This window comes from Pyrenophora tritici-repentis, chromosome 6 (genome assembly GCF_003171515.1).
Source record: "Pyrenophora tritici-repentis strain M4 chromosome 6, whole genome shotgun sequence".
Lineage (NCBI taxonomy): Eukaryota > Fungi > Ascomycota > Dothideomycetes > Pleosporales > Pleosporaceae > Pyrenophora > Pyrenophora tritici-repentis.
This window is the reverse complement of record NC_089395.1, coordinates 1,197,939-1,222,860: the sequence shown is the minus strand read 5'-3', so window position 1 is coordinate 1,222,860 and position 24,922 is coordinate 1,197,939. Positions and strand designations below refer to the sequence as shown.

Below are 24,922 nucleotides of genomic sequence, written 5' to 3'. Positions count from 1 at the left end.
GCGTCAAGCCCACTTTGGAGTCGGAGAAGACAGCGAGTTAGTCGGAGGCTGGGATACATTTTTGATTCGATATAGCAAGGTATGTTCTTGTAATGAAGCGTTTTTATTCGCATTCCAGTGTTGCGATCACGGAGAAAGAGAGTTGTTGTTGGTAGGACAAGTGGGATGTTGGATAAGCGAGTCAGGCAGCGCTGCGACTACTGCAGCGCATGACTCATGAAGTACAGCTAGCACGAAGGCGACTTCCCGTACTATCGCTCTTCAGCGTCTGCATTGCTTCCACTATTGACTAGACGCGATGAGCGATCCATGAGGATAGTCAAACTGGAAATTCGATACCATCGGCTAATCCTCTCACATGTTGGCTTTCCAGGGCTTCCATCAAATGCTGTAACGGTTTGGGCCTTGCCAAGACTGACTTGGGTGAGAGTTGGGTACGGCTATCGCTACCACACTTTCTCATCACACACACCTATATAGCTGCAGTTCCTCCATAGCTACACAATGCAACGCAGTCCTCCTCTTCTCCTCACACCGCTACATGATTGGTTGCTGCCAACGTCGAGTAACCCTGCTATCTGACATATAGATAAGAAGGGCTTTATAATTAGTGTATTAGGTAGAACCAGACATGTCAACAATCCGTCAGTTTCCCGTTAACGGATTGTTCGGCCTGACACGTGATTAGTTCGTTCAATTCAAGCCGAACCACCTAAATTTTGCAGGCCGTTCAAGCCGAGGGTGAAGGCCTGATTGAATGGCCTGAAAGGCCTGATAGTTTGTAATCTTAGAGTGCTTAATTGTGTTTAACAGTTGTTTAGGGATTATTTAAAGTTAGAAACTTCTAGTGTTGTAATTTAATTTGTAAGCCTCTTTTTGTAGGAAGTAATTAACCCCACTTTTACGGTAACGCCTACTAGTAAATGTGTCAGATTTTTATGGATGGGATCAAGTGTGTATTCTCTGTGTCTGTCTACGGCTCTGTCTGTGGGAGGTGGCCTCGCCTCGGGCTTGGCAGTGCTAAGTCCCGGCGCTAGCCCTGGTTTGGGGGTCTCATGTCCTTCCCCAACCACCATCGGCTCGATCATGGAGCAAAACCTCGCCTCAATCTGACACACCCCCTCAGCTCGGCGCTCCTCGGCAGCCTGAGGTGGAGTGGTCTTTGCGACATTCATACCGGACTATATAACAAGACTTTCCATCTTCTCCAGAATTTCCTCTGGATCTGCTTCCTCTACGTCTCGTTCCTTCACTTCAACCAGTCCGACCTGCGTCAAGAACTGGGGCCAGTTGTTGGCAGGCAGGGTCTTCGTGAAACCATCGGCGAGCATTTCGCCAGACGGTACATACACGACTCTGATAGACTTTCGCTTTGCCTCTTGCCTCAGCCAGTGATTGTGGATGTCCACGTGACGGAGTTTCGTCGTCAGCTGAGAGATCTCCTCGTTGATCAGCCGGATCGTCTGCGTATTATCGCACTGTATCGTAATTGTCTTCTCCGTCAACTCTACCCGAAGCTCCTCTAGCAGCATCCGCACAAACATGGACTCCTTAGCCACTTGCGATAGCGCGAGGAGTTCTGCTTCGGTCGTAGATGTCGTGATGGTATCTTGTTTGTTCGCCCTCCATGCGATCAGTCCTCCAAATAGCTTGATAACGTACCCTTGGGAGCTCTTGCGATCCGCGGTGTTGTCCGCAAAGGATGCATCGCTAGCTACTACCAATTGGTCGTCTCCTCCGAATGATAAGGATAGAAGCTTGGTTGACTCCAGGTACAACAGCACTCGGTCAGCGGCTTCTTGATGTAGTGGACCAGGGTTTGTGAGGAACCGGGCGAGTCGTGATACTGGGAATGCGACATCGGGTCGGGTGTTGACGGCGGCGAAGAGTAACGATCCAATCTTGCGTTGATACAAGTTAATCTCTCCAGGAGTCGCCAAACCCTCACGTGCAACTAGTTCGACTCTAGCCATTGGTGTGTTGTGTCGTTGGTCCTTGTTCGTTGCCAGCCGTGCAATCTTCTCAACATAAGCTTTCTGTGACAGCCAGATCTTTCGCTTCTCTCGGTCCCGTATAACTTCTACTCCTAAAAACCACTGCAAATCCTTTCCTCCGGTCAGGTTGTATCGCTGTTTCAGTTCCTCTTCCACTTTCCGAGCTACTTCCGCGTGCCGTTTCGAAGAGGCAAGGATAATGTCATCAACATAAAAGAAGATGAACACTCCGTCTCGGATCATGCAGCAAGGTTCGTGGGGAACTGGCGAGAACCCGATTTCTAGAAGGAAGGCAGTGAAGTGTCTTTGCCAGAGCAATGGCGAGATCCGTAGGCCGTACAGCGCTTTGTTTAGTTGCAGTATTGTTCCCTGCTTCCTGTATCCTGGGGGCATCCGCATGTACACTGTTCGATCAATATCTGCGTTGACGAAGGCGTTCGATACGTCGTATTGCTTCAGCTCTAGGTCAAACCGGGCCGCAATCGACACTAGCATCCGAAACGATCTTCCGGCCAGTGTAGCAGCGTAGGTTTCTTGTGCGGTGACATTTCGTTGCTGGTCTCCACGCACTACCAATCGCGCCTTACACTTCTGGAATCGATGGTGCTTGTCAAATTTGTAGGTGTATACCCACATTGAGTCCAGTACCTGCTGGTCGGTCTTCCGAGCCGTCTTCGCCGGGACCTCTGACCAGGATCTGGTTTCCTTGTGGCTATGGAGATGTGTAATCTCAGCCTCTTTGAAAAAATAGAACAACTCGTGATCCTCTCGCAGGCCGTTCGCTTGGGGAGGCGGTGGCAGCTGGCTGCGATGAGGCTTCTTGCCGTTTCGCATCATACGCTCAAGCTTTGCCTTGTCCAGTCGCTCTCCTGCCAAGTTTTGAACGTTTCCTGCCTTGGTGCCTGCCATAAAGGCGGCTGCCCATGGCTCCTTCAACATCCTGTGTTCCGGATGGAGGATACCACTCGCGAGACCTTGTTTGCCGTAGCTAGTGTCAAGACCTTGTTTCCCGTAGGCAGTCTCTTCGGATTGTAGGCCGTAGCCTCCGGCATCGCATTGTTCGCGTGGAACGCCTGCGGATAGACCATGTTCGCGCTGTGCGCCAGTCTGTACACCATGTTCGCCGTAGCTAGTGTCAAGACCTTGTTTCCCGTAGGCAGTCTCTTCGGATTGTAGGCCGTAGCCTCCGGCATCGCATTGTTCGCGTGGAACGCCTGCGGATAGACCATGTTCGCGCTGTGCGCCAGTCTGTACACCATGTTCGCCGTAGCTAGTGTCAAGACCTTGTTTCCCGTAGGCAGTCTCTTCGGATTGTAGGCCGTAGCCTCCGGTATCATCGTCCCTGAAGGGGTGTTCCACATTAGTTAGCATTTGAGCAAGCAGTGCTGCCGGTGGGGGCGTATGTGGTGGCGTCGGATAAGGTACTACCTTCCTTCCCGCCTCATCATACTCGAGCCGCCCATTTTCCGGCGCTCTAGCAATGGTCTCATCTTCGTAGAAAGTTCCAAGTTCTTCCCGTGTGGGATTTGGTCCAGGGGGCAGTTCAATAGTTCGAATCCATGCTGCTATCTCCTCTGTAGTGCTATGCATAAGATTGTCCATAACCTCTTTATGCTCTCCACTATATACGACTTCCTCGTCGAATACAACGTCGCGAGTGCTAATGACCTTGCCTATAGATGGTACCCAAATTCGGAATATGTTCGTCGAACGGTAACCAACTAAGTACCCTATCCAGGCTTTCGGGTCAAATCTCTGTAGACGTCCTTTTCCTCGCTTCGTGTCATCCGTCATCGCAAATGCCTTACAGCCGTACGCTCGTAAATGCGACAGGTTGGGCTTGCGTGGTGATGTAACAACTCCATTCTGGAAAGCGATTGCCGTGAAGAACATCTCGTATGGAGATCTCCAGCGGTTCTGATATTTCGGCGTCCTGTTGTGTAGGTAGACGGCGGTCCGGGCGATTTCCGGCCATTGGTCCCACGGCAGATGTGCATCGAGTCGCATTGCTCGACCCTTTTCTTTTACCACACCCCCTGAGCGTTCGGCTCCTCCGTTTTGCGCTTGCGTATCGGGGGCGGAAGGCTCGAGTACTATACCTCTTGTTCTGCACCATCTGGCGACCTCTGGCTTCACGGAAAATATCTCGTTGTCCGTCTCAATAACCTTTACCGTTATACCAAATTGATTCATCATAAAGGTGACGAACATCTTAAGGCTTTTAAGGATGACTCTTGCCGTTCGGTTGTCACTAAGATAGAAATCCCATATGTATCCCGTAACGCGGCAGTTAATAAGCATCTGACTCTTCTCCTTGGTCGTACTTTCTGCTTCGTAGTCGTGAAAGTCGATCGCAACTCGCTCTCCCGGACCTTCTAAAATAGTCCGGGGCGTCCGTCGTATCATTCGCTTCGACTTTGATATCCCACAGGCATCGCATTTCACTGTGGGGACCCGACGATCTTCACCCCCTCAGATTGGTTCACTAGGTGTTCTAGGGCGTCGGATCCAGGGTGGCCAAGTCTCTTGTGCCAGACTATAGCCTCAGCTCGTTTTCGTACGGCTGTCCTGCGCGTTGGCTGCTGCGTTGAAAACGCTGCTCGCGCCTCAGCGTCATTGAGTTCCAGTATCCATTGTCCGTACTTCTCGTGTAGTACTGCCAGTTCGCTATCGTCGGACCGTCGGAGGATTGTTGGGTCGGATTTGGTGTCCCACCAAAGACCTTGCCGGCGGAGTATCCGGAAGGAGACAAGACTGCAGTGTAGGTCAGGGCAGTAGGCGACGTTCTCGAGGTAGAGGAGACGGTGACCGTCTGCGCTATCTACTCTCAGAGTAACTGAACCGTATGCCTTAATCCACACCCTTGTATTGCCTGCCCAGAGGAAGTCTCCTGTCATAGGCGGTCGAATATTCGTGAATCGTCCGAGGTCGTTGCCGACGTGTATAGTGGTTCCGGAGTCCATTATGTAAGAGCGTTGAAGTGGGTACTTAGATTCCTTTGCCATAAATGATGAGGCACAGATTATAAGGTTGATCTGGCCTATGTTCCGGCCTTCTGGTCACTCGACAGTATCCTCTACCGGAGTGCTCTGTGACTTCTTAATCTGGGGTGTCCCTAATTTAGCTCTCTTGGCTCCCCTTATCTCTTGTTCGAGATCAGTGTCGCTATCAATTCGGTGCTGAGCCATCGTCTTCAGTGTTTCACGTGGCTTCCACCAAACAGGGGCGTTGTGCGGAAACGCGTACCAACAATCCTTTAGTTCGTGCTGTTGGTCGCATACCTTGCATTGTTTCCTATCCTTGCCCGGTCCGGGAGTCTTTCGGCTTTTGCCGCGACCTCGCTTTCCTGGGGCCTTCTCGGCGGCGTCATCTGCGTCTTCGCCGTTCAGTTGAGGTCCACTTGCTACAAAGGCGGCCTTCGGGACCTTGTGTTTGATCGGATGCAACAGTGAGGCGTACTCTCGGAACTGTTTAATCATCATCCGTACAGTGACACGTGGGTCTTTATTTCCACCGGCCATGAACGCGGTAGTCCATTCTGGTGATGGTTTGAGAACTGCTTTGACGAAATCCTCCTTGATAAACTCTTCGTCTTGGCATTCAGGTATGCCAAGGGCCTTGCCTTCCGTGATTGCATGGTCCATCTCAGTTAGCCAGGTCTCCCACTGTGCTAACAACCTCATCGGTTTTTGGGCCGCGAGGTAACGTTCTCTCGCACGTTTGAGTTCCTCCTTCGTGTCAATCCCAACATTTGCGGCTAAGTTTTCAATCCACTGCCGATGGGAAAGACCTGCCTTGCAGCAGTTGTAGAAGAGGTGTTGTGACACAGTCTTCCTTATGTGCTCGGTGAGCTTTCCAAGTCCGGTCCGCTCTTGTTGATATCTCTGGTTAAGTATTTTAAACTCTTCTAGTTGTATTCGGTAATAATCGATATCTTCTTTATAGGACGTCTTCGCGTTCGTCGCGAGGTCCGAGGGTCGTACCGGTACGTAGGCTGGCGCTTCGGCGCTATCGTCGCCGATCGCTTGGCGATATTGGGTAACGTGCAGATTCGTCGCTGCAGTTGATGGCTGATAGCTTCCGATAAGTGGAGCTAGTGGTGGTTGTGGTTCTATTAGAGGGATCCCACGTTGCTTTGGATCTACCTTTTCCCACACTTGGTATGCGGCGCATTCCGCTTGTAGTTGTTGGTACCATTTAGCCCAATTGGTATAATCCGTTAGGATCACTGTTGGATCTCTGTTTGATAGTACAGACATCTTGTCGATGAGTTTTGATGACTCTTCGGTTCGGCGCTTACGTGTTGTAGCGTGGGGATCGTCGTATTGACGGTATTTGTAGTATAAAGTAACTTTGATTGACTCTTCTGTACTCGGTACAGGCAGTGAGACTCTTAATTGTCAGATTTTTATGGATGGGATCAAGTGTGTATTCTCTGTGTCTGTCTACGGCTCTGTCTGTGGGAGGTGGCCTCGCCTCGGGCTTGGCAGTGCTAAGTCCCGGCGCTAGCCCTGGTTTGGGGGTCTCATGTCCTTCCCCAACCACCATCGGCTCGATCATGGAGCAAAACCTCGCCTCAATCTGACAAAATGCGTCTTTATATGCGAGCAACCCACGATTTTTTCCTCTATTTGTCCCCTAACGCCGCTATGTCGCACCCTAAGCGCACGACCAAACCGACTAAAAAGGTCAGGCAAGCCCAGCTTGGCTTCGCAACACCAGAAAATCGCCCAACAAAGCGCGCGCGGGTAGCTGCACTAATAACGCTAGCGCGTCAAGCACTACCTGCATCATCAATGCCTGCGCTAACGCGCCTGTCCTCCCCACGCGCGCTGCTTGCTGCTAGCTAGCAAGGGAGTCAACCGCTATCTAAGGATAACGCGTTCGACCTTAAGCTGCGTGAATCGCAGTTAGAGGAGGCTATTGTTGCACCTACCGCCGTCTCGCGCGCTCCTACAGTCGCTTTAGCTAATAACAACAGCACAGTAGAGCAGGAGCTGGCGGTAGAGTTTAACACGAGTTTTGCTGACAACTTCGATAATATTATTTAGCTAAGGCTGCTGTTGATACGGCTAAGGTATCGGAATCACCTTCGTTGCAACGAGTTGAAATGATTGTGATTGTTCTTGTTGTTCTATGGAGGTGGAGGGAGGTCGGCAGTAAGGCAGCAGCTAGAGCTCGGACCACACGGCTTAGTCAGCCGTGTAATCCAAGCTCGTGCATGCAGCAACCAGCTGCTTTATCTACCGCAGGTTCGATTCCCAACAGCTGCCTAGTTATAGGGCACCGCTTACGCCCTAGAAGCATAAGAAAAGCTAGAGCTATGCCTATAGCTATCGCATTAACTCTACCGCCCCTCGCCTTAGCAGCAAGATATATTTTGTGTGTAAAATCTGCTATCTTAGGTATTACAAAGCCTGCAGCGGTATTGTGAGGGTGTCAGATAATAGCACTGTTGAAGATGAGAGCGTACAGACGCTGGGTTAGACTAGCGCGACCCGGCATCTGAGAGAGCCAATCGGATCACAGGAAGGCTTGGCACCCCCCAGGTGTGCCCACAACCGTAGACAGAACCAACAAACAATCAACAATCAATATCATCACCATTATTACCTATTTCATCAGTATTCCAGATGAGAGTGAATATCTGACAATTAAGAGTCTCACTATCTTTACCTACCTACCAAAATGACGACATTTACCACCCGCGACGCGACCGTGACTTTACGCGACCAGTCAGACTACACCGGTTGGATGCTACAACTGCAAGCGCGTTGCATAGCACACAATATTTGGGATAAGATTGACCCAAAGACTACTACTCAGCCCCTCCGGAGGCCTACCGACCTTAGAATCCCAATCCTTGCTGACTACCAAGCAGCTTCTGGCATCGAAGAGCCAGGAAGACTTAGCGAACTATCGAACAGCGGACAGAAAGCGTTTAAAGAAGACCTCGAGTACTATCGCATGTCGATGGAGCAGTACAAAAGCGACCGACACCAATACGAAAAGGAGCAGTCAAGCTTCCAGCACATCATGACCCTGATTCAATCAAGCGTGTCACCGCACCTACTACGCACATGCTGTCTCCCAGACAAGACACTTCGCGAGTGGATTATAAACTTGAAGCTTACAGTTGGAGTGAGCGATCGCACCGAGAAGGAGCGAGCTAGAGAAAGATACCTAGCATCCCTCAAACCAATGAGGACCCCAAATCAATGGGACACGTGGCTGGCGGAATATGACCAAGCCGCCACGGAAGCTGAAGTATACAGCGTACCAGAAGTGTCACAACTTGATGCGATGTCAAAGGACTTTCTGGTGGCCGTCCAGAAAACAGCACCTATCTGGGCCGTAAACTTCCAAGAGAACGGACGATGGGCAGCTGGGATGAGCCGAAAGGAGATGATGAATCGGTTCCGAGAGCACATGATGATGCACCATCCCCTTTTTAGATCAGGGAAGCACAAAGCAGCTATGGCAGCTTACGATGAAAGCACACATGATGATACAACTCTCGCTGGAGGTGCATCCTACCAGCCACTGCGCGGGACGCCGAGCAGTGGGGTCACCGCGCCATCTACCAACTTGAATCCGGGGAATACCTCGCAAACAAAGTATCGGGGACGTCCTCGTAAACAACCACAAACCTCACAAGCCATGAGAAAGCCAGCACAGAAGCGGTCCTCAGCGCAAAGTGAAGGGACTACCTCCGGGCAGAAATGCCCAGCGTGTTATCAATATCATGAACTCAGAGCATGCTACTATGTCAATCCAGACCTAGCGCCAGAGTGGTGGACACCAAATGAAGCTACAAATGAACTAGTACAGTTTAAATGTAAGAATGATACACAGCTGCAAGGGCTAATCCGCGGACAATGCAGATCCCGTACACGCACGCCAGCTCTGAAACAATCACATACACCAACGCCGGAGTACTCTCAGTCACCAATCGAATGACTAGAAGGCCGAAAGATTACGGACGTAGACGCCGCGTTCACTACCATCGCACGGAGTGGGACAGCCGAGCACACGTACCCTCTCGCACGATCATTCATTCTTGATTCAGGAGCGACGTGCCACATCACAAACAATCCAGATCGGATATACAACTACCGCCCGTCATCATTAGGAGACTACATATGGGCTGGTAGTATAAAGATTTGGATACGGGGATACGGGACCACAGACATCACGCTGCAACATCAGCATAGGACAACAAAGCTAGTGCTGCGAGATGTGGCAATCTGCCCAGAGATCGTATGCAATCTAGTGTCCTTCCGACTGCTACGGCAGAGAGGAATCTGGTGGATACCAAATCAAACCCAACCAACCTACGAGGACCAGACGATCAAGTTATTGGCAACCTCTTAGAAAATTTTGGCCAGTGGGTATTAGAGTACAATCCTCTAGCCCAGGCATTTGTCCACACAAAAGCCATCACAGCACGCACGCAGCGAGGACCAAAGAAGGCCTCAGCGATGCTGTGGCACAAGAGACTCGGCCACCCGGGACCAGCAGCAATCGAGCATCTCGTGCAGCAGTCTGAGGGGGTGCGAGTTCAAGGGGTGACGACAGTACAATGCGACTCCTGCGGAAGAGCCAAGTCCAAGAGACAGATACGACGCCTACCGCGAACAAACGACGAAGGCCCAGGAGAGCGACTTGCTATCGACTTCCATACATACGAAGTCCAGGCGATCACAAAAGAGAAGAGCCAAATGCTCATTACCGATCGTTTCTCAGGCCTCCAATGGGACTTATACTTTACCGACAACCGACAGCCAAGTCTATTATCCGGCTGCTCACAACTTTCTTCTCATTTATGAAGAACCATTACAATATATCCGTTAAGACCATAGAGTCTGACAACGAGATCACAACTGTTAAGCCAGATGTCGAGCGATGGCTGGCAACACAGGGCATCAGAGTCGAGCCCTCAGCCCCAGACACACAGGCACAAAACGGTGGAGCCGAGCGCTCAGGGGGTGTGAACAAGGAGAAGGCACGCGCAATGCGACTTGACGCCAATCTCTCTTGGGAATTGTGGCCAGAAATCACTCGAGCCGCAGTCTATCTCTACAACAGAACCCCAAACTACAACAATCACTGGAAGACACCATACGAAGTCTTCTTCACACGAGTAGCTTTTAGCAACGGAATAGTCACATCTCTCCGAAAACCAAACCTCACTCATCTTAAGGCATATGGCTGCAAAGCTTTCGCCATGACAGACGACACCCACAGAGGGAAGTCGCGCCTACAACGCCTCGACCCAAAGGCATGGATCGGATACCTAGTCGGATACCGGTCATCAAACATCTACCGAATCTGGATACCGTCACTCGCCAAAGTGATAAGCACTAGAGACGTTGTCTTCGACGAACAGTCAATCTTCGATGGCAAAACCGAAGACCTAATGGACAACCTCATGCACAATACGCTAGAAGAAATCGCGACACACGTGAGGACCATTGAGCTGCCAACACCAGCGCAGCAACCAGAGACGGAGTCTTTCTATGAGGACAGTCCACCGGAGGAGTCACTCGCTCAGGACAGCGAGGGCGACCAGCCAGGATACTATCAAGGGAGAAAAATCCGGGACAGCTACCCGACACCTCCGGCGACACCGCCACCCGCAGCGTTGCTCGCGCGGCTAATGGCAGGAGCATCGCTAGATGAGAAGGATCGACAAGGAACCCCTAAGACTGCCCCATGGGCAGCAGCGTTCATGGCGGGTACCCAGGCCGGAAAGGTTGGAGAATACAGAGGAGTAGCTATGGACAAGGCTGCGATTGTGAGAATGCTCGCCAAAGGCTTGAAGCCCCATCGCAGTCAGCTACCACCTCTGCCAACATGCCGAACTAAGCTTGAGGACCACCCAATGGGAGAACTATTCAAAGAAGCAGAACAGTCCCATCTGGCAAGCCACCATCAAATGAACTCATGGACAGAGATCCCTATAAAGAAAATCAAGCAAACAGGACAACAAATCCTGGACTGCATGTGGGTATACACCTACAAACTTGACAAGCATCACCGACTACTCAAGTGCAAGGCACGACTAGTCGTCCGCGGTGATCAGCAGCGAAACATCACATCGCAAGACACCTACGCGGCAACACTCGCAAGCCGGTCGTTCCGAATGCTAACCGCAATTGCGGCAAAGTACGACCTAGAGCTCAAACAGTACGACGTGACAAACGCCTTCGTGCATGCGACAATAGACCGAGAAGTATTCATGAGAATGCCACGCGGCCATCAGAAGCCAGGTACTATACTCAAGCTTAACAAGGCATTGTATGGACTGCGCATATCCCCGCTCCTCTGGCAGAAAGAGTTCACAAGCACTCTCAAAGAACTCGGTTTCCAAGAAGTACCGCACGAGCCCTGCTGTCTCATCAAAGGCGGCATCATTATCTTCTTCTACGTGGACGACATCATACTAGCATACCACAAAGACATGGAGCAATCCGCCCAGCAGGCAATTGCCCGCCTACAGGAGAAGTACCTCTTCACAGGAGGAAATGACCTACAATGGTTCCTCGGCGTCGAGATCATCAGAGATCGCAAATCAAGGACGATCCAACTGTCGCAGGCGGCCTACGCAGACAAGATCAGTAGACTGGCCGACCGTACCGACATTAGACACGACACGCCGATGGCGACTGCCGAGCTACTCCCTAGAGATGGGCTCGCCTGCCCATCAGAGATCAACAAATACCAGCGCAAGATAGGCTCACTCCTCTTCGCAGCTGTAACTACCAGACCAGACATCGCCTTTGCGACGTCGCGGCTCGCCCGCTTTCTCTCCAATCCAGGACTAGAGCACCACAACGCTGCCGACCGTGTTCTTCTATATCTACTAGCGACAAAACACCTCGCGCTACAACTTGGAGGAGGCACTGGACTGCAGATAGCCAGCGACGCCTCCTTTGCCGACAATACCCTAGACAGGAAGAGCTCACAAGGCTACGCGATTAAGCTCTTTAATGGACTCATCGCATGGAAAGCAAACAAACAAGACACTGTTACAACATCAACGACAGAAGCCGAGCTTCTCGCCCTGTCTCAAGTGGCTAAGGAAGCTCTATTCCTGTCCCGTCTCCTCAAGGAGCTGAACATCCAGCTTGACACCCCTAGTATCACTATTCAATGCGACAACAAACAGACTATTCGCCTAGTCACCGAGGAGGTCTCAAAGCTTCAAACCAAACTCAGACATGTCGACATACACAATCACTGGATCAGACAGGAGGTGTCGACAGGCCGGATCTCCGTAGAGTACATACCTACCGCGGATATGATCGCCGACGGTCTCACCAAATCATTGCCACCAAACAAATGGCCAGAATTCCTAGAACAACTAGGACTAGTCCCCGCTAAGGAAATCCTGGCGAGAAACTCGGCACCGCTCGAAGAAATTCAAGAGAAACTTGAAAATCTCGTGGTAAGCCTTGAGTAGGACTAAGTGCCCAGCTTGCAAGCGTGAAGAGCGTCCAAGCTGAAGGGGTGTGTCAGATAATAGCACTGTTGAAGATGAGAGCGTACAGACGCTGGGTTAGACTAGCGCGACCCGGCATCTGAGAGAGCCAATCGGATCACAGGAAGGCTTGGCACCCCCCAGGTGTGCCCACAACCGTAGACAGAACCAACAAACAATCAACAATCAATATCATCACCATTATTACCTATTTCATCAGTATTCCAGATGAGAGTGAATATCTGACAGAGGGATCGATCAAGAAAGATTGGATTTGACAAGATACAAGCTATCGAGCTATCTACGTTGTGAGCCCGAACTTATGCTGTGGGCGCCAAGGCGCTAGTCCGATAAGATAAGGATCTTATCGATATAGGGGCCATGGGCCGAGCGAGTCTATGGATCCGTAACAGATAGCTAAGGTTGTTAACTAAACGTTACAGCAGCTTAGTATTAATAGCGCTAAGTTAGGCTATTTTATACTTAACAACGTAGCTAACAACGACACCGCTATTGCCGTAGTTGCAGAGATCTACGACTTTTTGCCCGCCTACCGCCGCCTCCGCTGCGGTCCCTATACACTCAACCTTATTGGGCAGACGCTCCTTTGGGGTAATAATTAGCAGGCGTATAATAACGCGCCTAAGGAGCTCAGCAATAAGGTGAGATTTATAAAGAAGTGGCGTAAAGATGGTCCTCTTAGCGTGCTGCTTAACGTTATTAACTATATTAAAACACTACAGCAGCATAAGCTTTTTATTAATTTCTAGCACCGCGCAAACGCTGAATTACCCGCAAAAGATCGCAAGATCCTTAAGGTTGTTAAGCCTATTGTTACGCGCTGAAACTTATACTTTAGCTGCTTTAAGCGCGCAGTTACGCTGCAGTCTTGCAAGTCACTACGGAGACTGGATCTGACCACTACGGCCTACTCTTCTCAATTCGATCAGACACCGACCAAGTAGACAATCCAATAAACCAACGCAAGTTTAACACAAAAAAGGCGGATTGGCCACTTTTTCAAAAAACCCTAAACGAGGCTATTCAAAACAACATCACGCTACAGCACATAAGCGAGATAAACGACCCTAGGAAACAAGATTGCAAGAATCTAATTCTAGAAGAGGACCAGGAGCTTCAAAGCAAACTAGAGGAGATAGGGGAAGCAATTACGCAAGTCATCCAACTAGCAGCTGACAAAGCAATCCCAAAAGTCAAACTAGGTCCTAAACCAAAACCCTGGTGGAACCAGGAGCTTACTAAGCTAAGAAGAGAGCTTACTCACTGCCAAAGAGTCTACACACAACAATTGCAACAGTTGTCCATCCAAGAGGCATATCTATTCAAGAAAGACTTCTTAATAGCGCGGAACACCTACGCAAGAGCAATCAAGGATGCCAAGAAGAGACATTGGAATAGCTTTCTAGAACAAGAAACCCCACAGTCTATCTACAAAGCTATGGCATACACAAAGGATCAAAAGGTCGAAAAGATCCCACCTATCCATGGAGAGATACTAGAGAAAACATTCAAAGGAAAGTGCAAGGCCTTTAGAAAAGCACTTTTCCCTCCTCCTCCAACAGCAGAACTACCAAGCTTTCTAAACTATCAAGAGAGCATTTGGGACTGGCCGCAACTATCAATTTCTGAGCTAGAACAAGCCTGTTCTAGTAAAGTTAAAAGTAGTACACCAGGGCCTGACGCCATTACTCAAGATATTATAACCGCTACGTTTAAGTTCAACCCAGAGATCCTCTTCATCGCCTACTCAATCTTGTTTAATTACGGATACCACCCTCGGTGCTGGAAAGCAGCTACAGGAGCAATTCTCAAAAAACCATCCAAACTAGACTACTCTCTCCCGAAAGCTTATAGAGTAATTACTCTCTTAAACAGCCTAGGGAAGGTACTAGAGAGAATTATCGCCAAAAGACTAGCTAGTCTAGCAGAAACCACAAACCTCCTACACTCCTCACAAATTGGAGGTAGAAACAAGAAATCTGCAATAGACGCCGCTCTCCTCCTAGTAGACCAGATTCAACACAAAAAACAGCAAGGCCAAATTACTTCCACAGTGTTCGTGGACGTCAAAGGAGCTTTTGACCACGTCATACACAACCGATTTCTAGACCGACTTAAGAAACTTGGACTCCCAATTAGCTTAATTTGCTGGGCGAAATCCTTTCTCTCCAACAGGACCCTAAGACTGGCATTCGATAATAAGATTGAAGAATTTAGCAAGATTAGAGCAGGCATCCCACAAGGCAGCCCAGTATCACCAATCTTCTTCCTTATCTATATCCGAGACCTATTCCCAGCCTTACAAAGCTTTCAACTATCGTATATCGACGACCTATCTCTTACTACCTCATCAACCTCTCTAAAGAAAAACATAAGAGCACTGCAAAAAGAGATAGCTACACTCTTTGCCAAGGGAGAGCAGCTAGACATTATCTTCGACACATCCAAAACAGAGCTAATCCACTTCACCGCTAAGAAGGAGAGGATAGAAAGAGCCCTCATACTCCCAAACAACGACCGGATAGAACACAAAGACACTGTCAAGTGGCTAGGTATCTATCTAGACAACCGACTATCATTCAAATCACATGTGTCTATACGTGTAAGCCAAGCCAGACAAGCTTTCTACAGGCTAGGAAGACTAGGGAACATTGAACTCGGCCTATCAACACACGCTATTAGACAACTATACTTAGCATGTGTAACTAGCGTGTCAGACTACGGAGCACAAATATACTGGCAAAACCAACCCTACGCTACAAAGAAACTACAGTCACTACACAACCTGGCTTGTCGAAAAACTCTAGGAGTGTTTAGAACAGCACCAACAGTCCCTACAAGCCTCGAAGCGAGCCTACTACCACCAGCAATTAGGCTTAACTCAACTATCCGGAACTACGCAAGCAGAGCAAACCTGCTAGCCAACACCCATCCAATTGCAAAGGCAATAACTCGGATCCAATCAACTAATCTCCAACGCTCAAAGAAACCAAACCAGCACAGACAGCTACAAACTATTACTAACGCAATTCCTAAAAACAACAAAAGAGACACAGAGCAGACTATCCCATACCGGTTTAGGCCATGGGATACTCTAAACTATACCGTAACAGTCTCTCAAAAATCCAAAGAAGAGGAGGCAAATGCGCACCAAGCCTACATTAAAACAAGGCTAGACAATTACACGACAATATACTCAGACGCCTCGCAAACACAAGAAGGAAAAGGAATAGGAGTTGGGATAGCAGTCTACAACTCAACTCAGCAAGAGATCTACTCAGAAACAGTTAATATCGGACAATACCAGCTAGTCTACAACGGCGAACTAGAAGGGATTACACGAGCATTCGAATACGCAGCAAAGAACGCTACAACCGACCAGGAATTTGAGGTCTACGCAGATAACCAAGCAGCAATCTACAGGCTTAAAAACCTATCAGATAACCCAGGACAGCATTGGCAACTCCGATGTCTAAAAGCGGCAAATACGATCCGACGAAAACAAGCAAACATCCACCTACTCTGGGCACCTGGACACACAGATATAGTTGGAAACGAAAGAGCAGACTACCTAGCAAAAGAAGCAACCAAAGAGGACCCCAGATCAACAACAAAGAGCATTGCCTACCTAGGCACGACAATCAAAAGGATACAACAAACGGAACAACGCCAAGAGTATGAGAAATACAAAGCAAGAGCAACCGCTCTAAACAAAGCTACCTACTCAGCCAAATACCCTCTTAAAATCAGCAAAACCATCCAAATGCCACAGAACACGAAAAGAGTAACCTCTAGCGCCTTCTACTCTCTTAAGCTAGGACACGGATACTTCAACTCCTATCTAAAGAGATTTAAGAAACGAGACTCGAATCGCTGCACCTGCCAAAACATCCAAACGCCAGAACACCTACTACTGTACTGTCATCTATACAAAGACCATCGAAAAACGCTCCTACAAACAATCAAACATCGCCCAGTCACACTACCACTACTACTCCACACTAGTATAGGTATAGAAGCAACCCTAGCTTTTATCACTAGCACCAGAATAGGAACAAGAAAATGGTACCTAGGACAGCCACCAGAAGACCTACAGAGAGACACTGTATAAAACTAAAACCACAACCCTCTCCTTTGCCACAAGAGCCCGCTGATACATCTCTTTCTACTTATCAAACTGCTCTTTAGCACCTGGCAACAAACAGATACAAGCTATCTTTTGTAGAAAAGCCAAAAACCATATTAGCGAACCATACCAGAAAACCATGTAAATTAGAAAAACCAAGATAGAACGGCCTTCGGCCAAAGTCCTACATAGTCTCTGACTGAAAAAGGACTCTAATGGAATAATTGTTGGTTGGCTTTGCACTAAGTGCGTAAAGGGAAATAACGATAACTAGGAATGCATTCTGTTCGGTGGTTCTAATTGATATCTACGAACATAGGTGCTACGAAGGTATACCTAAGCTCTTGCGCAAGGTGGGCCGAAGTCGGGCCGAAGTGTCCAGCAGCCGACGTCTCTACCGATACTCACGATCCGACACTGGAAGTCTTTTCTTTCTGGATAGCTAGTAACTCTGCTTGTATCGGTAGTGACAGTGTATAGCATTAAACATCAAAGCTTGTTGGCCTCTGCACCCATCCATCTACTCGGACTGTCAGCTTATTGCCGTCAATAAAGCGTTCAAGAGCGCGGTTTGGCGATGCCTTCGTGAAGGCGTCTGCAGGATTGTCTTCGCCATTGATCCAGCGGATCTCCGTGATCTCGCGACGCTCATATGATTGGCGCAGCGCCATAATATCGATCATGAGGCGCTTCTCCTTCGTTGTCCCAAGCTTTACTAGGCACTCGTACAAGGAGTACGAGTCTGTACAGATAACCAAGGGAATTGCAGGTAGTCCAAGTCGTTCTGTAACTATCCTTAGCGTGGTTGCAACCGCGATGCCTATGTCAAAGCCGTTGACCATGCCGTAGATCTCTGAGGCCAGTACGCTCCGTGTGATGCGCTTGCACTTTGTAGAGCTGTAGTGGATCACGTTGCCTTGTATTGTGAAGGTGTTGGCGCCAATGGACTCGTTGACGAGCATGAGGACAAAGCCTAGCTGTGAGCTGAGGTCCTTGTTGTTGGCAAAGGAGCCGTCTACAAAGACTATCAACTTAGCCTCCGTAAGGTTGACAGTGACGTAGCGTAGGCCACGAGTGAGATTCTCCATCTGCCATTTCAGGCGCTTGTTGAGTGCCTTAATGTCCTCGTCTGATGGTTGCTGCGCTTGAGCAGCTACGGACAGATCAAATGATGCCTCTGGTTGGCATGTTGATGCGATGTACGCTCCGCGGGCGCGTTGCTCGGTGTACTGTTGCGCGCGGTCGGGTGCCCTAATATCAACAAGCCTGATCCTTCCTCCTTGTCCTTTCTGCCTGAGGATTAAGACTCTGCTGGCGTCCATCGTAAGTGTACATCCATTAAAGTCTAACTGCACCTCTGGTGTCAGCATAGCCTTTGGTTTTGATCTAAACTGCGCCTTCTGGATCTTTTTCTCTTCGCGTGATAAGAACGCGGTCGTTCCGAGCATGAGGGTGTCGTCTGTCTGCATACCGACGATGCCGAAGACGTCTGCGTCGTCGCTGTTCGTGATCAACAGGCATGGGTCGTACGTAGATGTTGACATATCTAGTTCCTTGCAGTGGTGTCCGTGATATGTTGTCCACCAGTGGACTCCTGCCTCCGCGATCCCATATAGTGGCTTGATCACGTGGAGTATCGTGCCTTCTGGATATCGATGTACCAGCTCGGTAGGGAGGTGTGCGAGTATCGTCCTCTTCAGTGTTGTCTGAGCCTGTGGGTATGCCTGCGTAATATCACGTAGCTCAACGCTCATGCCGCTTTGTACTAGCCCAGGCGCCAGCGACATAATCAGGCGCTGGCTACATCGCTGGATGGTTGGCGACTGCGTTAAGATAGCCTCCTTGCCATAGTCTTGGTAGCCTTGGATAACCAGACGGGATTTCTCATAAGGCTTAGTTGTCTTTCCCTTGACCTCACGTACTAGGCGTGACTTAAAGATCCGGATCTTGCTGTGTAGCCTCTCGTCGTATTGCTCAAACTTGAAGACTCCACGACCTACTAGGTCGCTGATCTCTTGGTCATCAGACGCTTCAAAGGGGGCGCCTGAGGTTGTGATCACGCCATCGTTCCGTAGCTTGATAGCTAGCTCAAGATCGTCCTGCTCCTTCTTGGTGATGTACGCGTGCGCCTTCCGCTTGTTCTTTGACCCTGGAGGGCGGCCTCTTCTACGTGGTTGCGCTGCCGGAGGTACTGCTATCGGCTCGTGCGGCTCATTCGGCTCATTCGGCGCGTGTGGCGCATCAGGGTCGCTCCACAGGTGGTCTGGTCTGTAGTATGGCTTAACGACAGTTGATCTGAATGTCGCTGGACCATTAACCATGTCGACAGTGATGTTGTGGCCATCTGTACTGGCGATCTTGTACGGGCCATTCCAGCCATCACTCTCTCTCCATACTAAGACTTCGCTCTGGAGTGGGAGCGCGAGCATGTCTGCAGTGGCTGGTCCATTGCGGGTGTTCAAGGCGTCTGCAACTTGGCGCTCTGCAGTGAGCTTGCGCAGGGCTTTCGTCGCCTTTTGAATAGCCTCGCTGCGTTTGACCATTGATGGTGATGGCGGTGACTCTGCAGTCATTCGTGGGTACGCTCCAAAGACTAGTAACGTCGGGACTAGTCCATCAGGGCCAGCAGTATCGTTAACAGCCTTCACAGCCATCTGGAGAATCGCGTCGTCGGACATAGTGTCAGTGAGTTCTGCATGGAGTATGTCCCATGCCCGGCGTAGAGGGGCATGGTACCTCTCAGTTTTGCCGATAGACCAGTGCGCCTCCGTAGGTACTTGCTTGCATGTGACTCCCATGATCTTTGCTTCTGCGCGGAACTCTGCGCTCGCGAAGTTAGTACCTGCATCATGCGTGATGATGTCGGGTGGTCCCTGGTAGGTGTCGATCCATAGTATCCGCAGTGCTTGCCATGTTTCTTTAGCTGAGATAGCGCTGAGGAACCTCGCGCCTTGAAACGCTGTTGAGGAATCGACCACATGCAGTACAGGTTTGTTGCTTAGGTACATTACGTCCACCAGGATCTCATAGTTGAAGTGGTGATCATCCTTAAGAGTGAATTTGAATCGGCGCGGCGCGGAGCTGTGGAGCTGGCAGTGGTGGCAGAACTTAGTGACTTCTTCTAGGGTTCTTTCTTCGAAGTCGTTATGGCCAGCATCCTTTAAGAGTTTGACTAGTCGCGTAACAGCTGGGTGTCCAAACCGTCGATGGAGCCGTCGCAATTCTGTCTCCGTTAGGAACATAGTTGCTCTCTCTCTCTTGTTTAGATGGAACCAAGGATGTCCCCATTTGCGAATCACCGGGATGTGTACGTCATCCTGAACCAGCTCGTCTGTCGTATTGTTGAAGTATACCTTTAAGCGGTCCATGTCTGCAAGGCATAGCAAGAACGGCGTAGGCGCCTCGAGCACTTCGAAGTTGATTTTTCCGATCTCCGTAGAGACCTGCACGGTGCCAATCGACGCTGTAGCCTCGCCTTTTCCGAATTTAATAGACGCTTTCCCTGCTGTAGATGTGTCTAACTTAACCGTCGGATCTTCTCTCGTAAGTGCGAGGTATTGCTCCTTGCCGACCGTGGATACGTTTGCAGCGCCTGTATCTGGTAGGATTCCTTGGTACACAGATCGTGTGTAGCGGTCCTCAAGCAGGAACTGCGATGCTGGTGCTGACGGCGCGTCTCGGCTGTATATGTCGTCGCCCGAGATATGATGCAAGAACGCCTGGTCTGCAAGGCATTGCTCCTTGAAGAACTGGTGTTCAGAATGTGCTTCCGCGACGTCGTCATCCTCGTCATCCTCGCAGTCTTCCTCCTCTCTCCAGCCTCTCTGATTGTACTGGCTGGTGTGCTCGATCCCTTCGTATTCTGCAAGATGTACGGAGAAGTCCTCAGGGGGCTGTGCACCTGTAAAGTATAGCGTAGAGAAGAACTGCGCACGGGCATCTTTGCGCTCTTTATCTGTGTGGTTGGTAGACCAGCATCCTTCCTTCCGGCAAACAAAGCATTTCTTCCTCCAACGTGGCTTGAATCCTCGTCCGTTGTCGTCGCGCTGCTCGCCTCCTCGGTATGCTCCTCTGGATCCGCCTCTGAATCCTCCTCCACCTCGAGATCCACCTCGGATCCTTCCATTGCCGTTGTATCGGCGGTCTAGGTAGTATTGATCTTCTGTGACCAACTGGGCGGTGTGTTGCCGTGCTAGGTGTGTTTCCACTGCGGATCGTAGATCTGAGAAGAGTCCTTCACAGATTGTGGCTGGCTTGAACAGTGCCATCTCAAGTTCTGGTACTCCTCGGCAGGCATTGATGACCGTAGTGCGGAGGGCATCCTCACCCTCAAAGTTCTTGCCAAGGGCACGCTGGCATAGCTGCAGCTTGTCAAGCAGGATCTGCAGAACCTCGTGTAGTCCCTTATCAGGGTTCTCTGCGCGGGTGCGAGCGAAGGTTGTAGTCGTCCAGTCTGTGTAGTAGTGCTGGTGATGGACGTCATGGTCGAAGTGGTTTTTGATTGCCATGTACGCATCAGCAAAGCTATCATCTCTCTCTACAACCTGTATGTAGAACGTCTCTGCACGCCCGGTAAGGATACGGGGAAACACTGCGTGAAACTGCTCCTCCTGGATATCTACCTGCCAGCAGATGCTGAAGAAGATCTTAATCTTATCGTCTAGGAGATCGTACGCATTCCCTGTATACTTGTTGCTATTGTCCCATAGCTTAGAGAACTGCGTGATCGTATTGGCTTCGAGCCGATCGTTGCGAGACCATCGCGGCGGTAGCGTCTTGTACGGGTCATGTGGTAGGCCAAGGGGTCTGTCAGGTACTCGGTTTGTAGGTTGCTGAGGGAAAGGTGTCACCTCGCGGTATGCGGTCGCTGGGGGTCGTGTCTGTGTCTGCGGGTACCATTGTTGTGGTTGCATAGCCTGCTCCGTTTGTCGAGGCTGTGGTCCTGCATAGGCATTGATCGCGTAGGGCGGTTGTTGTAGCTCTTGATATTGCGGGTGGCTTCGAACGCCTTGTCTCACTCTATACTGCTCGCCCTGTGACGGACGTTGTGGCTGCGGCTGTAGCGGTTCCAGTGGCTGCGTCTGTTGCAGTGGCTGCTGCGCTTGTCTATCTATAGGGGCTGCTAGATGTGCGTTCTGCTGACGCTGGTACGCCTCAGAACGTTCGTCAAACTTCTCGGCCTTGAACTCTGCAGGGTCCCATTCGGGAGCGTTTTCTCCTCCTAGTAAGTTGAAGAGGGAATCAGCTACTCTAGCCCGAAATTTGCCTGTATAGACTCCCCTATACCGGAGCACAGTCTTCAGAGATCTTAGCGTAGTGCGCTCAACCTTCTGGAATAGCTCTCGTGTCCATCCTTCAAAGTCCCATTGGTAGTCGAAGTATAGTCTCTCATCCCATTCCATTCCTACATGGTAGTCGTGGATAGCCTTCGCGACCCAGGTTGTTGCGTGCGTCTCGTCTGCATCCTCTGGTGCGGGTACACCCCAGAGAGATGGGTTGATATAGTCAAACGTGACTGTGTATGGACAGTGTCGCATAAGGTGTTCAGCAGTAAACTTCGCTCCTGGGGATATAGTTTCTGCGCGCTTGCTTGTATTGCGTTCGGATGGATAGTTGAGTAGTTGCTCTTGAACATCAGCGTCTGTATCGCCAGAGTTGCTCTGGCTGCCTGCCATCGTGCCGGTGTATATTGACGCGTTGCCTTGTCTTGTCTAGCTGGTTGGTCGGTTCCAGCGCTTGTGGTTGTACGTGATAGGATCGTCCGGGGACGCTCGTACGGAATCGCTACGCGTTGCTGACGCACTATAGTCGTCCCGAGACTTCTCGCGTCGGGATATCAATAGTCTGTCGCTCTGCGCTGCTGACGTGCTGTAGTCGTCCCAAGACTTCTCGCGTCGGGATTTCAACAGTGTGTCTTTGTGCGTTGCTGACGCGCTGTAATCGAGCTTCGGCCTGGATTAGCAGCTTAGAGGGAGGTTTTGATCGCTATGCGTTATCTCTGCCTCGCTCTGTTCTTAGCACAGAATCTTCTCTCAGGAGTATAACGTCGTGCGTTAGGGAGGCTGTCAAAGATGCGGTCTGTCTCTTCTTCCTTGCTGTCTGTGATCGCCTCAAGCAATCACTGATCAGTGTTGGTTGGCTTTGCACTAAGTGCGTAAAGGGAAATAACGATAACTAGGAATGCATTCTGTTCGGTGGTTCTAATTGATATCTACGAACATAGGTGCTACGAAGGTATACCTAAGCTCTTGCGCAAGGTGGGCCGAAGTCGGGCCGAAGTGTCCAGCAGCCGACGTCTCTACCGATACTCACGATCCGACAATAATAATAATAATAATAATACGGGATAGTTTAGGTGTTAAAGGAGAGACTTTAGAGTCTCTATTCAGCGACGAGGCAATTAACGTTATGTATAACTTAGGGAATTAGTACGACAGCGAGGCCTAATTTGTATGTAAAAAAGTGATCAGTTTAAATAAGTTACCTAATTAGTTCAGTTCGGGCTTTGCTGAGAGACAATTCAATCAGTTTGCTGAGATTTTTCGGCCTGCTTTCTGCAGTTCAATTCAAGCCAGGGGTTGCAAACTGACTGAACGGATTGTTGACATGTCTGGGTAGAACAAAGAGGGTGTTCTTTAAACAGACTTAGGTGAAGAAAGGAGTTAGAGCACCTATCTAAGATGGCAACAGGGAGTGGATAACGGTGCTGGTGTCAGGCCTACGCAATGCGAGGTGTACAATATATACTATTCTACCACGATGATCAGGAGTTCACTGATCATACGTACCTTTTTGATTGCATAGCGTAGTGGGTGTAGACCTGCGTTCTGACAGCTGTGAAAGGGGCCGGCCCTGAGGGCAATTGCCAGAAAGAATCAGATGAATTCGTTAACCTAAGATCTATGGAGGTGTCAGATGGAAGGGGTATCCTACTTCGGCTCTAGGCAAGGGGTAAAAACCCTTCCGAGGGGCTCAATGCCCCTAGGTAAGGGATGAGACCCCCTTTGTAAAGCCCAAATCCTACGTTGGCCTAACTCGAATCTAACGACATATATACCCCCGTAGCCCTCAACTTCGTGAGAGGGCAGCGGACAGAGAACAAACAATAATCATCAGTTTACCACAAAATCTCATCTCATTTGACACCTCCCTATTCAACTTATACGCTTTAACCCCTTAATATAGTGATGTTTAAGCCTCTCTCATCATCTTACTTAGCTGAACTAGCTTATTATTAATAACACGCTCTTAGGCACTTAGCTATTAAGAAAGAAGACTTCTTCCTTGTCGGATCGTGAGTATCGGTAGAGACGTCGGCTGCTTGACACTTCGGCCCGACTTAGGCCCACCTTGCGCAGAGCGTAGGTGTACCTTCGTAGCAGCTATGTTCGTAGAATACCAATACCAGTCACCAGAAGAACTTCGTTGTTGTTATTCACCCCGTACGATCGTACAAGGCCTACCAACATTCCTATTGTTTTAGGGTGCCTAGATCACCTCCTTTAAGAAAGAGACTATTATTAAGAGCTTTAAAGCTACTAACATCTAGCCTATGAACGCCAACGTTACATTAAAGAGGTTCTCTAATACTCTAACACAGTTAGTTAGGGGCGAGAGCTCTTTATCATGCCCCTCTCTAAGTGATTAGATTTATATAGAACAGCTTATGCGCTTAGCTGTTGAAGATAGCAACAGTGACAAAGCAAAGCAGCTCTCTACTTCCCTTCACTATCTTTAAGTCTAAAATGAGCTCCTTCACTATGAAAATAAGGGTCTTAAAGCTGCTCTTAAGACCAAGAAGAAGAGGAAGAAGCACAGTAAAGCTCTCCTACTAAGGCAGTTAGGAGAGTATTATGGTGGCGCTGTTTTGTACTCTCTAAGGACAGTTCAGAGAGCACGTGATCGAGCAGCAGTAATACAGCGAAAGGAGGAGGAGGAGCACCTTCAAAAGCTTCAGCGTAAGAAGTAGAGAGATAATACTAAGCATCTTAAACAGTTACAGATAGAGGAGAAGCGTGAGGAGCGAGAGAGAGCTAAGGTGGTGAGGGAAAAGGAGAGAGCTGAGAAGGCTAAGAGACTTGCTTACGCTCGGCGTAAGAAACAGCAACAGAGAGATGCTGCAAACGCTATAAAAGCGCTACAATTATCCTAAAGAGGTAAGAGGCTAGCCTCAAAGAAACCTACTCTAAAAAAACGTAGTAGGCAGCGTGTTATGGCTGCTGTAAGTGGTAATACTGCTGCACTAGAGCTATCGCTGCCCCCAACTAAAACCACATCACGTGGGCGCAACGTTCACCT

At 49.6% G+C, this 24,922-nt stretch overlaps 6 protein-coding genes across 6 annotated transcripts; 2 read left to right on the top strand and 4 right to left on the bottom strand.

Moving 5' to 3' along the window:
• Nucleotides 1-1,181: 1,181 nt before the first annotated feature.
• On the bottom strand, nt 1,182-4,400 carry PtrM4_116830 (uncharacterized protein; the record flags this gene model as incomplete). The annotated part of the gene is made up of 1 exon (XM_066108235.1): nt 1,182-4,400. One exon carries the CDS (start codon nt 4,398-4,400, stop codon nt 1,182-1,184), a length of 3,219 nt encoding a protein of 1,072 aa, XP_065961420.1.
• Nucleotides 4,401-4,435: 35 nt separating this feature from the next.
• PtrM4_116820 (uncharacterized protein) lies at nt 4,436-4,957 on the bottom strand (the record flags this gene model as incomplete). Its single annotated transcript, XM_066108234.1, has 1 exon — nt 4,436-4,957. One exon carries the CDS (start codon nt 4,955-4,957, stop codon nt 4,436-4,438), a length of 522 nt encoding a protein of 173 aa, XP_065961419.1.
• Nucleotides 4,958-5,053: 96 nt separating this feature from the next.
• On the bottom strand, nt 5,054-5,638 carry PtrM4_116810 (uncharacterized protein; the record flags this gene model as incomplete). The annotated part of the gene is made up of 1 exon (XM_066108233.1): nt 5,054-5,638. The coding sequence occupies one exon, from the start codon at nt 5,636-5,638 to the stop codon at nt 5,054-5,056; it is 585 nt and encodes a 194-aa protein (XP_065961418.1).
• A 2,044-nt stretch (nt 5,639-7,682) lies between these two features.
• PtrM4_116800 (uncharacterized protein) lies at nt 7,683-8,904 on the top strand (the record flags this gene model as incomplete). Its single annotated transcript, XM_066108232.1, has 2 exons — nt 7,683-8,832; nt 8,879-8,904. The coding sequence occupies 2 exons, from the start codon at nt 7,683-7,685 to the stop codon at nt 8,902-8,904; spliced, it is 1,176 nt and encodes a 391-aa protein (XP_065961417.1).
• Nucleotides 8,905-9,256: 352 nt separating this feature from the next.
• Nucleotides 9,257-16,609, top strand: PtrM4_116790 (uncharacterized protein; the record flags this gene model as incomplete). The annotated part of the gene is made up of 4 exons (XM_066108231.1): nt 9,257-9,731; nt 9,779-12,444; nt 12,921-13,089; nt 13,347-16,609. The coding sequence occupies 4 exons, from the start codon at nt 9,257-9,259 to the stop codon at nt 16,607-16,609; spliced, it is 6,573 nt and encodes a 2,190-aa protein (XP_065961416.1).
• A 497-nt stretch (nt 16,610-17,106) lies between these two features.
• On the bottom strand, nt 17,107-22,299 carry PtrM4_116780 (DUF1421 multi-domain protein; the record flags this gene model as incomplete). Its single annotated transcript, XM_066108230.1, has 1 exon — nt 17,107-22,299. One exon carries the CDS (start codon nt 22,297-22,299, stop codon nt 17,107-17,109), a length of 5,193 nt encoding a protein of 1,730 aa, XP_065961415.1.
• Nucleotides 22,300-24,922: the final 2,623 nt, after the last annotated feature.